The sequence below is a fragment of the Quercus lobata genome, chromosome 8 (genome assembly GCF_001633185.2).
Source record: "Quercus lobata isolate SW786 chromosome 8, ValleyOak3.0 Primary Assembly, whole genome shotgun sequence".
Taxonomy (NCBI): Eukaryota; Viridiplantae; Streptophyta; class Magnoliopsida; order Fagales; family Fagaceae; genus Quercus; species Quercus lobata.
The window spans coordinates 59,846,993-59,862,675 of NC_044911.1; the positions used below are offsets into that span (position 1 = coordinate 59,846,993).

Consider the following 15,683-nt stretch of genomic DNA (forward strand, 5'->3'; position numbering starts at 1 on the left):
ACAGCCATTAAAACCACCATTAGCCACCACCAAAGCTTCAAAAAACTGCCACCAACTACCAAAAAAAAAAAAAAACACCAACCACCAAATCATCACCAACCACCCAAAAAACAACCATCAACAACCCAAAAATCCATATCAAAAAGGCTAAAACACCCATAAAACTAGATCAAAAACCTGAGAAGAAAATCCACGAACAAAGAATCTAACATGAAAATCCACGAACAAAGAATCTAACATGAAAATCCAACAACCTAGCAAATGTAGTGGCAGCAAGACTGGAATAGCCACCAGCAAGATCAGAGCAACCATTAAAAACCCAAGCCACCGCTTAGCAGTCAGATCTCGATGAACTTCGTGAAAGAAACGAGAGGAGGGAGAAGTGTGGAGTCGGTCGATGGTGGCGCCGGTCAGTGGGTGGCGCCACCAGGTTTTGGGATAGAAGGTATGGGTTGAGAAGGAGAAAAGAGATAACGTGAAAGGGGGATAATAGACAGCCTGAGAGTTGTCGGGTGAGAGTTAAGAGAAATTGTAAAATATTTTACCAATATTTTATATGTAAAATATTTTACACAAATTTGCTTTTAGATTGATTTGGTTGACTGAAAATATTTTACTTTTGATTAAATGTTTTATTGCAAAACAAACACTGTAAAATGAAAAAATATTTTCCTGCAAATATTTTACGTCAAAGCAAACAGAGCGTTAATGAATAGTTATTTGCTTACAAAGGTTTTCCAAAGTTAAATATGCTGTTGCCATTATTTTTTAGTAGTTATGCTTAACCAGTTAAGCTCACACCATTTCCATAGCTTCCAATTCCACACATTAAGATTTGGACCCTTTGCTAGTTTGAGTCTATCTTTTAAAGCTCATATTTTGGCAAACAAACTCGAGCCTCTTACGGATGAGGCCTCCAAAACCAGCTGGGCCTGGGTTTACCTTTTAGTGTTAGTGAGACCGTACGCATCTTAGAACACCATGGTGTTCCCAAAAATCTACTCAAGGTTTTAGCGTAGTTAGCTACACCGTCTGCCTCGTAAGAGAAATATCTCTTTTGTTTATCTGAACAAATTCAAACAATAGGGATTTCATTTTTTATCGAGCAAAACGATGCAAGTGGTTGAAAACTCGAGGAACAAAATAAATTGGCCCTTTGCTACAACGGGCAATTGGTGTTAGAAAATTAAAATGAAAGAATCATTTATCGGACCATTCAAGTATTCCAAAATACCCTCTGCCCTAATATAAAAAAATAAATAAAATAAAAAGGTGGAATGGAGGAGTAAAAAACTTCTCAAAATATATAATAAATAAGAAATGGACAATTTTTTCAAATTCAACTCCTCGCCTTCCAAAAAAAGTCATCACTCCAACATGAGAATAACATAAAATGATAACAAAGCTAGAACAAAGAGTTGCAAGCGCAAGCAGCACTTTGTTCTGAGAAATAAAAACAGAACTTTGTTTCTTCAAAGATCCTATTCTCGAACATTTAGAAGCATTTCCTATGCACAATTGATGGCCCGGATTCATCATACTCTGCCTTTGCGATCCACATCTGCACTCAAAAGAGAATCAAAATCCTCTCATCAGTAACCATACAAAAGGAACTGAACAAGTTGAGATACAAGAATCAAAACATACCTGCTGGAAGGTGCTAAGTGATGCCAAGATAGATCCTCCAATCCAGACACTGTACTTCCTCTCAGGTGGAGCCACCACCTTGATCTTCATACTGCTTGGGGCAAGAGCAGAGATTTCTTTGCTCATTCTATCAGCAATACCTGGGAACATGGTTGAACCACCTGAGAGAACAATGTTTCCATACAGGTCCTTCCTGATATCAACATCACACTTCATGATGGAGTTATATGTGGTCTCGTGAATGCCTGCTGCTTCCATTCCGATCATGGATGGTTGGAACAGAACCTCAGGGCATCTGAACCGCTCAGCACCAATGGTGATGACCTGTCCATCTGGTAACTCATAGCTCTTCTCAACTGAAGAGCTGGTCTTGGAGGTCTCAATCTCCTGCTCATAGTCAAGCGCAATGTAAGCCAGCTTTTCCTTCATGTCCCTCACAATTTCCCGCTCGGCTGTGGTGGTGAAAGAATACCCACGCTCGGTAAGAATTTTCATCAAGTGATCTGTGAGGTCACGGCCAGCCAGGTCTAGACGAAGAATGGCATGTGGGAGGGCATACCCCTCATATATGGGAACTGTATGACTGACACCATCACCAGAGTCCAACACAATTCCTGCACGGCAAAGGCAAAATCCATCAACAATGAAGGGGAAGAGATACATCACAACAATTTCCTGGAATTGCCCTTAGGTTGTATGGCATACTAAGTGTAATCACAAACCATGTATGTGATTACATGTTGAGATGCAATAAAACATGCAAAACAAATTAAATTTGGGAATTTAAAGAATGGCATGCCAGTGTCAATGAGATATTCCAATTAAAACCCTTGCAAACAAAATGATTGATCAGTTGCTTACCAGTTGTACGACCACTTGCATACAAGGAAAGAACAGCTTGAATGGCTACATACATAGCAGGAGTGTTAAAGGTCTCAAACATGATTTGGGTCATCTTCTCACGATTAGCTTTAGGGTTAAGAGGAGCCTCAGTTAGAAGAACAGGGTGCTCTTCTGGGGCAACACGAAGCTCGTTGTAGAAGGTGTGATGCCAAATCTTTTCCATATCATCCCAGTTGCTCACAATACCATGCTCAATTGGGTATTTGAGAGTTAAAATACCTCTCTTGGACTGAGCTTCATCACCAACATATGCATCTTTCTGGCCCATTCCAACCATCACACCAGTGTGACGGGGGCGGCCTACAATACTAGGGAACACAGCTCGTGGGGCATCATCTCCGGCAAATCCAGCCTAGAACATAATATTACAGTCAATTATCCGAAATTCAATAATGAAAAAAAAGGAGGGAGAAGGCATAAAAGTTGAGCAGTACCTTAACTGAACAGTCACTAATAGCTTTGCATATTAAAAACTAAACCAAACATCATAACACAGATGGGTCTCATCTAATACCTTAACCATTCCTGTCCCATTGTCGCACACGAGCGGCTGAATGTCCTCAGCATCTGCCATCTTGTATTACCTGCTTGATAAACTATAACCAGTCAAAAAAAAAAAAAAAGCACAATCTTCATTATTCAGAACAAGAAGCACATGCTGGGATTTGCCTTCCTTCTTTTCACCTTATTTCATATCTTTCAGCTAGAATATCATATTGATAAATACACACACCATAGATAAGCACCCGGGGTTCTACCATAAGCATGCACATCACTGGTTGATACCATGATTGAAGTACAGAACTCTCTTAAGGGAGTTTAATTGGGAAAAGAAAACATTAACATTTACAACAACCCCCCCAAATGGCAATTTTTCTATCAAGATTGCACTAGATTTACATCGTAGCGTGATTCGACATAGCACAGTCACAAACTAATATAATTCTATAGGGAATATCTCCAAAACTACCAAATCAAAAGGCCGAAAAGAATGTCAAAACCATTCATCACCCAACAAATACAAACTCGCATCCTCCAATATGTATAAACATAACCCCATCACTTCTTATTAGCAACATTGATCCAAAACAAATTGCATTTTGGATTATTCTAGACTATCAAGGCAATGACAATTTGAATTTCCCAATAAACGTAACACAATACAGCTCATTGCAATAAAAAAAATTCCTACATTATCAACAACAGAATGAATCAAACAGTTTCAGAATAAAACTAAAAAAAAAAGAACCACATAACATTCCCCTTCAAAACTCCATAACAAGGAACCAAGAGACACACCCAAATGAAAAAAAAAAGATCAAATAATTGAGATCTGCAAAGCTACCCTTTATTTATTTATGTTAACATACACTTCCCATAGTTTGATAGAATTAGCTTTACTTCAACTTTCTTGACTCCTTTTAATTACAACAATGCAACATGCAACCTCCTCTACTTTCATTTTCGTTTCACAATGTTTTCAAAAAACATATAAACCAAAAAAAAAAACTAGCCAGCATTATTTCATTTCTTGTTAAACTTTCACAACAATTTTCATTGTTTCCTCAGCATTTTTCGCAACAATGAACAACATTTTAGATCCAACACAATTATAAAAAATAACACAATAATAATCACAGAAATTAAATCATATATTGCCAAATTCAAAAAAAATAGAGTCAAACAAAAATCGAAAATCGAAATGGCTTTAGATCTGAGCGAAAACGAAACAGATCGATGAGAAAGCGAGAGAGAGAGAAGGGAAATTGACCTGTGGGAATGTGATGGGAAAACGAAAGCGATCGAGAGAGAGAGAGAGGGAGAGAGAAGGAGAGAGAGAAATATAGTGGGGAGGGGTTTGTGAATAGGCGAAATGGGAAAGAAAAGAGAGAGGAATTAAAAGAGGGAAGAGATGCGGTTTGGACCGTTAGATATTTGGGGTCGGAGTAAGGAGTGGTACAGTCTGGAACTTTTATATCGAAGCGAAGAACGCGTCCATTGGGCTCGCCTTTAAGGCCTTCCTTTTTTCCCTATTTATGGTATTTTTTTTCTTTTCTTTTTTTTATTCATTCATTCCTCTCCGTTTCTTTTTTTCTTTCATTTTTCAATTCAAACAATCAATCAGTTTTTATATATAGTTATATATACTAACTTTCTTTGATTCAAATTTATATAAACAATACTCAATTTTTTTTATTATTATTATGAAGGATTAGAAATTGGTGTGAATTAAACAAAAGTGGACTAAAGACTACAATGGAAATAAAGGGGTTAAATACTAAAAAAAAAAATTAATTTAAAGGATTGAATTGAAAACATGTTAAAATTAAAAAGGTGTAACTTGTAATTTAACTTTTAAATAATATCAGTATAATTAATTGAAAATGATTAATAGATGAGAAATCTTATATTCCTGAGCTCAAGTTTATCATTTAAAAGGAAAAAAAAAATTAAATTCATTATTATTCTCACTTCTTAACAATTGATGTCAATTAAAATACAAAAGAATATTAATTTAAATTATGATTTCTTTCTAATTCTGTGGCGAGGGATTTTATTTTTTTAATGGTGAAAAATGCACTAATTCTCATTCTACTCTTTTTTTTTTTTTTTTTTGGTTCATTATGACATTGGGGCCCCGCTTAATTTTTTGGCACAAATAAAAATTTCTCTAGAAATAGCCAAAATTAAAGTGTATTTGTACACACCAAAAAATCTTCTTTTTTTTTTTTTTTAAACTCATTGTAGCAAGGCCCATAGCAAAATAAAACTTTTCCCCATACTTTCAATAAATAAGTATTCAGTAAAATGCATCCAAATGTAATGTATATACATTTGACAAATTGATATCTAGAATGAATTCAATGGAATAATGATGATACAAAGTACAGACTACAAAGTCAAATGCTTTTCATAACTCATTAGTCCGTAGTAAAAAAAAAAATTTATTTTCTTGGTAAACATTGTCCTAAGGGAAGGAGTTTTATGAAATGCCATTATTTCATATATTTTTTTAAAAAAAAATTAGGATCCTTTTACCTTAGCAAATGCTTTTGGGTTGCAGAAGAAACTATGTCCGAAAAGGGGAATTTTTTTTCTACCTCAAAAAAAGGTTGGATTGGTACAGTTGGTATATCAGATTTTCTTGGTTAAGTAGGAAAATAATTTGAGTGGATGAAGTTCATAAATCATAAGTCTAAGCTCCAATCTCATTCCAAAAGGAATAATCTTTTTTATGCACATTTTTTAAAACGTTATTTTATGTCATGTATAAAAAGAAGTCTTTACTACAAATAATAATAACAATAAAAACTTAGATCCTCACATTATGGAGTGGCAACTATGATGGGTTCTAGACATTTTCTGTGTTTAATAAAATAATGAGCTTTAAAGAGATTATAATCCAATTGAATACTTCCTTAAACATAAAAATATGCTTTGAAATTGCTTAGGCAACTTCTTCCAACAAAGAATAGTTGTCCGCCACTCCACCACTCCAACCTCTTGTCTCATGGATTTGCCAATCCAAGTCCTTATTAAATCATTACTCATGTAAAAGCTGAAACGCACAGCCCATTCTTAGTGTAAAGAGCCTACACTTTTGGTCTATTGCCAGGACCATTTGAGATCCAATTTTTCTACTTAAAGTTATCTAACATTGTAAAGGAATATTGAAGCTATAGCAAGGTTCTATGAGCATTTCAGCATCGAACAATGCAAAATGGAGAAAAGGTATCACTTTTAGGCATTCAATATATATATATATATATATAAATATATATATATATATAAAAAAAATCCACATCAGTCAAGTTAAAAATATGTAAATTTACAAAATTACCACAGTAATTATGTAAATTTTTATTGACACTATTCACTTTGCATATAGTTTTTTTTTTTTCTTTACATATTCCAAGGTTGAAAGACAAGAATAGATGGTGGTTATTGTGTGTGAAGAAAGAGAAACAATTAAAAAAATCAAGAAAAATTGATATTTTAATATAATGTAAAATAAATAATTTGATGTAGGTGTTTTGAAAAATAAATACGTAAAACAGAAAAAACAAGTTCTTATACTAAAATAAATAATTTTTTTTTTCATGAACTGATGTAAATGCTCTAAATTTGCTTTTGTTTGCCTTCTTTCTAGCAAATGAACTATAAACTTAGAAGCTCCTCTTACCTAACAAATTGTACCGAAATTTTGTCCATCCTCTTAATTCTGATCTCACTATGAGTACCTTATCTATTCAATTGGAAAGGTGGGTTGTCAGTTGTCGCTATGCCATATATATAGCAGTCAACTCTAGGCTCTCTATAGATTGTCATCGTCAAACGGTTAGTTCTAATTGTTTTAGTTGCCAACGACCACTTTGTTTCATTGCTCCATTTGTCCACAAAATTGGGAACATTTTTGAAGTCATGGCATCCCATAACAGCTTTCTTTTGAGATATAGGCCACAGAAATTACAGTTTGATGTCTAAATGATTATCAGCCATCATTAAATTCAATGCCACTTCCTAACAAGAAATGGTGGATTGAATAGTCTGACCAAACTGTAACAAAATGTAAAAATTCTCCAAATCTTGCTTTGTGTAAGAGCCATGATTTTCTAATACTTTTCATACCTAGAGGTCATTAAAAAAAAGCCCAATGAAATATAAAAAATAGTCAAGAAGCCAATCTGATAAAAAGCTAGATCACCAACATTAACTGTATTTCTTCCCAAATAACATGACAAATGAGAGGAAACATAAATTTGGTGGAGGGGGGGGGGGGGGGGGGACAAAACAATAAGAAAAGAATAAAAGATGATTATCCTCAGGTAGTTCAAGTGGGAGTAAGCTGTCTATAAAAATGTCAAGTTCATATCTGACACCTATTAAGCTCCAACCATCTTGAATTCTTGCTGTTGAATCTGATTTTTGGTACCAAAGAGAGCAACAAGATGCAAGATGAGAGCCATGCTTACAGGAATGGGGGAAATATTACCCATCTGCGTGGATACTTCGGTCTTCCATCCTTCCCATCAAATAGCTGCAGATGACAAGGTTAAGAAGCAACGTTAACAAGAAATGAAATTTCTGAGTCTATAGAATTGAAATTATGTTTACAAATGAAGCTGATAGGCTACACATCAAAATATTCAGAAGTGAAAACACACTGAGAAACATGTTGATGATGCCTATAAATTTTGAGGTGCGCACAACTGGACTTTTGTTAGGACTCCCTGCCATCTATTTTAGATTGATAAACTTTTGTTAGGTAACAGTACACTTGAGGTCTTTCTTTTATTCAGTAACTAGGCTTGCCCCTAATTTTTAGGGGGATGGGTAAATACTTTCATGTTACACATGGTGCATCTCTCCCTCATTGCAGGGGGAGTTAACATCTGAGGTTAGAAGCCGAGGAGTTAGGCTTGCCTTCTGTCTTTTTCGTTTTTTAAGAGGGAGGCAATCTAGGATTGTCAATAAAGCATAACAAGATCCTACTCAGATTAAAAAATAGAGACAAAACAGGGTATTCCATTGAATTTGATAAAGCTCAACAAATATCGGATCAAACTTACCAAAAAAAAAAAAAACACATACATCTACATATAAAAAAAATGTATCTATATATGTATACCAGATTCATGGTCCAATGGGTCACCCCTAATACATGAACACATATAAACACTGGTATGTAGATGTATCCAGTAGTTGCTAGTGTGACAAATGTATGAGAGTAATTTATTTGACATTACAAAGCCGTATACCTTCTCAAATATTTTATGTTCCTAACCAATCTATACTTGACAGATGAAAATCTAAAATAACTTACCTAGATCCTAGTCACACCCAATCTAGAAAGGAGTAAACGCAGGTGGATATATCATCAGAGAAAATGCCTCAATTTTTTAAGAAATGCATGCAGTTATATGCAGAAAAGAAATTAAAACAAACATGTTCAACAAAAAGTAAAGAAAGTTTCATTAAAAAAAAAGTAACCTTCTTCAGACGACGGTGCTTTGCAAGGGCCCAATTGGTCATAATAAGTGTAGCAACCACAAGGAAAACATAGCCTGCGACAGTCTGTGTGGCAATATTGAAACCCAACCATTGATAAATCTCTGTTGTGTAGTTTGCACATGTCACAATATTGAATAGAAAACCATGTGGAATTTGATATCCTCCATTCCCATCAGGGCTGCGCAGATTCCTCAGCAAGATATGGCAATAGAAGTTACAGATTTGACAAAGCACTCCAAACCCAAAGCCGATCTTCATTTGGAGGTCACTAACAGGGGTGTAAAGTGGGTGGTTCACATAGTAAGCAATGTAAGAGCCAAAGGTCCAATAATATGCACAATTACGAAACACATTCGAGAGTGGTGAGGTTGCATGGCTGAACCGATGCACAAAAAATGTTTCCATAATTCGTTTGAAGTAGTGGAAACACCAGTAATATAAAGCATATGTCTGAACTGGGTGGATGACTCGCTCCCCTTTGTAGCCAAAGAACTGATAGACAGGGAAGTAATAAAAGATGGGATAAAGGAGCAAAGGACCCAAGTATTCAAAGAAGAAAAGTGTGCGATAGGAAACTTGTGTGCCCAGGTCCTTGAACACTACAGTCAAGTGGTTTCCATCACAATAATCCTTGAGACTTTTCTTGTAGTTAAGAACAACAGGCTTTTCCTTTGATCCTGGTTTAAGGGGGAGGGTTAACCGCTGTCTTGAAGGATAGAACTTTTTGGCTGTTGATGTAAGATGAAAATCAGGTGAGTTAAATCATATGACATGCAAGTCTGTCAACACATATACACATGCACTCACATTCAGTTTTAGGGGGCAGGGGTCAAACTCACAATGAAACAAAGCATATAAGTATTATCTCAGGCAGTAAATCAGTAATAAATTTAAGTCCAATAGTGAATACACCTAATATGATGAACTACAAAAGGCCATGCCTCAATCTTAGACACACTGGAGGTCCAGAAAATATAAATCAAATCAGACAGGAAGTCTAGTGCTGATTTTGTTAAAAATCTTACAGATCCCATCGACTTAAAAATTATTTTGTTCTTGACAGAAATATTACATCATGAAAAAAAAAAAAAAAAAGAGCTCCAGTGGTAAGTGTCAAGATTTCCTTTCAGTGTGCTTGAATTCACACTGTATACAATTTTTTTTTTATATAAATTTTTTTTTAATCTAATTGAAATTAACACTACATACAAATTATAGTTCTCTGAAATCTGAAAATACCTTGGTCAAACAAACCCCAACAAGACCTGGTGCTTTAACAGATAATTTTTAAAAGTGATCAGTCATGCCCACAAATAATTGAATTGAATTAATAGTAAAAATAAAATTCCTGTCAATGTCATGACTCATTATCCTTGGATACTACCATAGTAGAAAAATATTCAATGATTTGGGAGAATCATCTTCAAGAAAGTACATTACCCTCCACAGACTGATATGTGTACATTCTAGTAAAAAAAGTGAACTTCATTCCTTCTATGGGGGGTGGCCGGGTGGGGGTGGGGGGGAGAGAGAGAAATGCAGTTCAAGAGGCAAATCTGTATCAAAAAATTTATCACTAGAAAGGTTTCACCTATGTGGTATGGACAACCAAAGCTCTAATTTAGCTTTAAGCATAAGGATGTTACTAATTCTTACTAGGATAATTTCAAGAAAGAAAATTAAGTCCTTAAAGACAATAGAGAAGATGTCCTTCACATTTGTGTGCAAAAAACATCATGTAGAACCCACTTGTCAAATTTGCAGCCGTTTATGGAAGTTTCAGTAATTCCCATAATAAAGAAAATCTCTTTTCATCCTCAAACCCATACTAAAACCAGTATTAACACCTACATCACTACATGTGGAAAATAACACTTTTTGGGCATTTGTCTTTTAAAATCAACCATAACTATTTCGCTAAACATAGATTAACTGACTAACAAAGCATACTTAGCAGTTCAAGCCTTCAAGGTAAAAATTTGCATGGAAATTCTAATAACAAGGAAAGCAAATCCAGCACTTACTTCGTTGATGAATTGCCTCCTGCAGATCTGCAACCGTAGCCTACAAATTAACAAAAAAGACATATACAATCACAATTGGGTATTATTCAAATACATGCAAAGGAAATCAAAAATCATGAAACTAATATAAACCCAAGAAAACAAAGAAGAAGACCATTTTCGGGTCTTAATCATTTCACTCTCCCCAAAAAAATAAAATAAAATAAAATAAAAATAATCAATCTTTTACTTAAATTGGAACTGACAAACCCAGCTGAATTGAGATGATCGTTACCACCGATTCACAGAGACACTATGTTAATAAATTACAAAAACAAAGGAAAAAAGAGAAAGAGAAGAACGTACGGAATCACTGAGCTCAAGGCCACCCTTGACAACATCTTTACCACTCCGAGAAACTACACTGACCTTCATTTTTTGAGACCAAAAGAGAGTGACCCAATTCACGAAATGGTGTAAACGACGAACCCTTTTAATTTGTGGGTGGTTTTATTGAAGATCCAAGAGCTGTGACCCAATTGAGGAAATGGGAAACTCGTATGAGATCCCACAGATGGGTAGGGTAGTATTAATTTTTTTGCAGAGTAATTAAGGGGTGGGTTTGGGAGATATAGTAATGGCCTGTAGTTGGGGTAGGAGAGCTAACTGTATTGGCTGATGAACCACAATTCCTCATCTCATCTGTGTTGCCTAGCTATACTATAACCAGGGTTTTACACTCGTGGGCCAGGTTTTAACTTCCAACTTCTAACAACTTACCTTGGGACATATCACCATAGGTCCCACCTTATTAAATTTGGTGAAGAGATGTGAAGGGTGAAGACAACTCTGGCCTTTATTGTCTATTATTTTTATATATTTTTCATCCACACATATTTTCACACATGTTTTTAAATAATAATTTTCAGTTTTTAAATGCATATATCAAACACCTCCAAATTTCCCTTCCCATCATATGGCTGTATATAGACCTTGTTTGTGAATCATTGACTCGAGAAAACAAGTAAAGTTTAAGTCTTAATTTCAGACTCGATTACTAAATAAGCCAAATTCAAACATAATAGTGTGTTTGTGAACAAATTCATAAATATAAGAGCTCGATTTAATTATATATAATATAACATTTTATATGTATACTTGTTTAAAAATATATTAATATAGACTTGAAATTGGATTGTATAAGTTTGTTAATATGTTCATATGATATTAAATTATTATTAGTAGTTTATTAATGATATATACAATCTACTTATAATAAAAATTTATGGAATTGTGAATAGATAAAATATTTTAATCATGGTTTCACAATATAGATAAAAAGAATAATTTAATCTAGTAACTAGTGAACAAGTTTGAGCTTGCTTGATAAGAAAATGAGCAAAACTTGATTATAAAATCTTGTTTGATATATAATGAGCTCAAGCTCGGCTTGTTTTTGAAAAAAAAAAAATTAAATAAACAAGTTTGAACTTTTAATACTCGACTTGACTCTGTGAGAGTCCCTTTTTGGATGGTGTCCAGGCCCAAGTCGAAGCGAGGACCTCGGGGCCTCTTGTTGTTGTTTGAAGGGACTGGGCTTAGTTCACTGCAGCTAACTGGGCTGTTTCACAAACCAAGTGACGCACAGAGTAGGGATCCTATAATACATACATACTAGCAAGCAAGAATATATGTATTGAATAACAAGAAACAATAATGGAAGACAATGTAACAAAGAAACACACAAAATAATTGTTTAGGGTCTTTAAATTAGTATGAAATTTTTCATTATTTTTCTTAATTGTGAATTATAATATGCCTACTATGATGTATTACAAGGTCCAAATAAGCTCAAAAATTACAGACTTAGATGGCTATCTAAGCCTCTAAAACTTGCAAAGTTTGAATCTCTTTGAATCCAAGTATATTTTATAGTGGTTGTTTCTGGGATACCAGGCATTGTTTTTCTACTTTCTTTGAGTTTTAGACAGTGTTTCTCAATAATTCTGATATGATTCCCTCTTGCTGAATACCCCCCTCAATGTTGGCTGCTTATTCCCTTTTATAGTGTCATTCTAGGGTTCGGAGTACCACTGATTCTCCCCATTTTGGCTCCCTAGGTACCAAAGCCCCTGTTATGCTAGCCATATTAATGGCTGATTCTTTCCCCGTTTCTCATAGTTTTCCTCTTTAGTGCTGTTTCCCTAAAAGCTACTTGTTGACTTTCCTTCCCGGGATGTCCCTAGAGAGCTAACTTCTAATTTCTCTTCTTTCAAGGTTCTACACCTTTCCTTTTCGGATTCAGCTTTTTTTGCTACCTTTTCTTTTGTCATTTTTCTTGAATTAGCTGATTCCTTCCCTGCTAGCTTGAAAGTTTTCCGAAATTAGTTCCCTTCATGGTTCTTCCTTCTGGACTCCTCGAGGTACCAGCTCTTGGTTCATAAATTGTTAGTCCCAAGCTTTCTGATTCCTTTCTGCATCATTGGGCCGCTAAGAAGGACATGTCTGTCCTTCGTTTCTTGTGTTTTTTGGTGCTCTTTTGAACTTTCTCCCTCTCATCCTACCTGTATTGCACGCTCTGAGGATCCCGAGCCCCTGGCACCCTCTGGGCATCCCGAGTCAGCTCCTTCCAATGGATTCTTTCTTTTCATCCTCTAATCTTGGCGGGTTGGGCCTTTTTCTTTCTTCCCTTTGTTTCATGGGTTCTAAAGCTTGTCCCTTCATGGATTTTGGGCTTCAAGTCTTTTGGGCTTGCCATCCTCTCTTTTTTTTTTTTTGGTGGTGGGCCCAACCTTTTTAATATTACTTTCTATGAAGTTGGCCCATTGTGCTATTTTTGGGCCCTGGCATTATGATTTTTTAGATCTCAACAAACTCGTTTACCACCCTACTTTCCATATTTGGTTAAAAGTATATATAATATAATTCCTTAGTTGGTAGAGATGGATTTCAACCTTGAAGTTTCAGATGAAATTATTAAATATCAATTGAGCTATAAAATTCTTGTAAAAAAATCAACATATTTTTGGAAAAAAATATTAATACGCAATTTTGGGATTATGGATAGAAGTTAAAACCCATGTAATTTATTATACATGCAAGTCCATGCCCCAGCCCAATGTATAGGTCGAATGACACCTTTATAGAATAAATGTGATCCAATAATAATAATAATAATAAAAGATTATATGTGATGGCTTTGATGGGGAAAAAAGTTTGGGAATTTAATAAAAAGACCATGACACAAGTGCACACACCAATAAACCTACTAACAACAAATAGAAAGAGACAATAAAGTTTGAATTGATGGCGAAAAGCTTTGTAGTTCAATTTTATGATTTTTTTTCAATAAAGACATTTAAGATTTAAATAATCATTCTCCTAACAATTGAATTATTAACGAAAAAAAATATCGCATAAATGGATGGTGGAGAAAACAAAGAAGAAGAAATGCGATTGATGAAGAGAAGGAAGTGAGTAGAAGAGATGTAGCTTGTTCTAGTTGGATTGTAAGTGTTAGTCAAAATTGTCGAAACACATTGGAATGATTAGTATAACTAGAAATAAGATGTAATTTAAGAAAAAAAAAATCTAGTATCACAAACTATTACACAACTTATTTGCCACAACTGTGGTGTGACATAATGTGAGCGATGAAGAAAAAATAGAGGGTTTATGTGTAAATAATTGACAACTACTCATAATTTGCCACGTGATCACGTCAAAGTCATAGCTAAAAATTGTGGAATAGTTTGGTAATGGATACAAAATTTGTCAACTGTGGTACGGTGCAAAAATCAACAACAATGCCTCGCCTATAAAAATTTGGTTAGGAATGAACCTTTTTTTACTAATAATTTGGCACCTCCACAAATTATCTCCATCAACCTTTTCAAGTTTCAACCTCTAATTACACCTACCTGTTTATATTTTAAATTGAACAAATCCAATGAAACCTCTTTATTTTTTATATTTATTAAAAAGGTGATCCCTCATAGAATTAATATATATATATATATATTAATTAGAGCAAGATTTAGGTACAGTATTTAGGTGTTGTTCCTTAGATTCATCTTTTAAGATTCTGCCATGTGAATTTTTTCTCATGGGATGGAAGTATTTTTTTTTTTTTTAATTAAGTAGCCACATGACTGAATCTTAAGAAAGGAACCTGAGGAACAACACCTAAAGTACTGTATCTAAGTTTTGTTCTATATTAATAGGTAAAACTTAAAAAAAGCTCAATTAGAATTTAAATATAGAATCTAATTTTGTGCCATGTGTCTAAATTTATGTGGGGACCACCATAATTATTCACTTAAATTTGTGCCATGTGTTCACTTAAGTTTTTTAAATTTTGTACCAGGTGAGTTAATGAGTACAAAATACTAAAAATATGATATTAATGAATTATAACATGAAATAAAAATTTTAAAAAAACCAATTATATATACTCAATAAAAATCACTACATAACAAAGATCACCACATGTTCTATCTTATTAAATTTTTTTTAAAAAAATCATAAGTAGTATAAAATTTAAGTAAGAATTTTAATATGTGACTAATTACGTTTACTTAAAAAAAAAAAATTTGACTAATTATTTATATTTTTATGATAAAAAATTGTGTTTAATTTTAAATGTATCTATATGAATGCATGTGTTACATGTTTTTTTTTATATAAATAACTTGATTAATTATTTATATTTTTATAATAAAAATTATATTTAATTTTAAATGCATCCATGCGTTTGTATGTGTTATATGCTAGTTAGTTTAAAAGATCCCTATATATATTAAAAAAAAAAGGTCACACTAATTATTTATCTTTTTATGATAAAAAATTTTGTTTAATTTTAAATGTATCTATATGAATGCATGTGTTACATGTTTTTTTTAATAAATAATTTGATTAATTATTTATATTTTTATAATAAAAATTGTATTTAATTTTAAGTGCATCCATGTATTTGCATGTGTTATATGCTAGTTAGTTTAAAAGGTCCCCATAAAAAAAAAAAAAAAAAAAAAAAAAAGTTTAAAAGGTCAACTCTCTAGATAAACAAGATGATCGAAATCATTACTTTCATTTATTAATTCCATCCTCGAACGTTTG

The 15,683-nt window shown here is 33.8% G+C and overlaps 2 protein-coding genes across 2 annotated transcripts; both read right to left on the minus strand.

Moving 5' to 3' along the window:
- Positions 1 to 1,186: 1,186 nt before the first annotated feature.
- LOC115955834 (actin) lies at positions 1,187 to 4,500 on the minus strand. The gene is made up of 5 exons (XM_031074198.1): positions 4,322 to 4,500; positions 3,065 to 3,134; positions 2,509 to 2,902; positions 1,648 to 2,261; positions 1,187 to 1,561 (listed from the first exon to the last, which is right to left on the minus strand). Exons 2-5 carry the CDS (start codon positions 3,122 to 3,124, stop codon positions 1,496 to 1,498), a joined length of 1,134 nt encoding a protein of 377 aa, XP_030930058.1. The 5' UTR covers positions 3,125 to 3,134; positions 4,322 to 4,500; the 3' UTR covers positions 1,187 to 1,495.
- A 2,624-nt stretch (positions 4,501 to 7,124) lies between these two features.
- On the minus strand, positions 7,125 to 11,338 carry LOC115957498 (very-long-chain enoyl-CoA reductase). Its single transcript, XM_031075753.1, has 4 exons — positions 10,932 to 11,338; positions 10,587 to 10,626; positions 8,542 to 9,290; positions 7,125 to 7,588 (listed from the first exon to the last, which is right to left on the minus strand). Exons 1-4 carry the CDS (start codon positions 10,998 to 11,000, stop codon positions 7,520 to 7,522), a joined length of 927 nt encoding a protein of 308 aa, XP_030931613.1. The 5' UTR covers positions 11,001 to 11,338; the 3' UTR covers positions 7,125 to 7,519.
- Between the last annotated feature and the right edge of the window lie 4,345 nt (positions 11,339 to 15,683).

Coding starts and splice junctions, on each gene's coding strand:
- LOC115955834 (XM_031074198.1), bottom strand. CDS start 3,124: ATGGCAGATGCTGAGGACATTCAGCCGCTCGTGTGCGACAATGGGACA. Junction 2,262..2,508: donor TGCAAGTGGTCGTACAACTG/GTAAGCAACTGA, acceptor TTTGCCGTGCAG/GAATTGTGTTGGACTCTGGT. Junction 1,562..1,647: donor CACTTAGCACCTTCCAGCAG/GTATGTTTTGAT, acceptor TTTTGAGTGCAG/ATGTGGATCGCAAAGGCAGA.
- LOC115957498 (XM_031075753.1), bottom strand. CDS start 11,000: ATGAAGGTCAGTGTAGTTTCTCGGAGTGGTAAAGATGTTGTCAAGGGT. Junction 9,291..10,586: donor GGAGGCAATTCATCAACGAA/GTAAGTGCTGGA, acceptor TTACATCAACAG/CCAAAAAGTTCTATCCTTCA. Junction 7,589..8,541: donor AGCACCGTCGTCTGAAGAAG/GTTACTTTTTTT, acceptor TGTCATCTGCAG/CTATTTGATGGGAAGGATGG.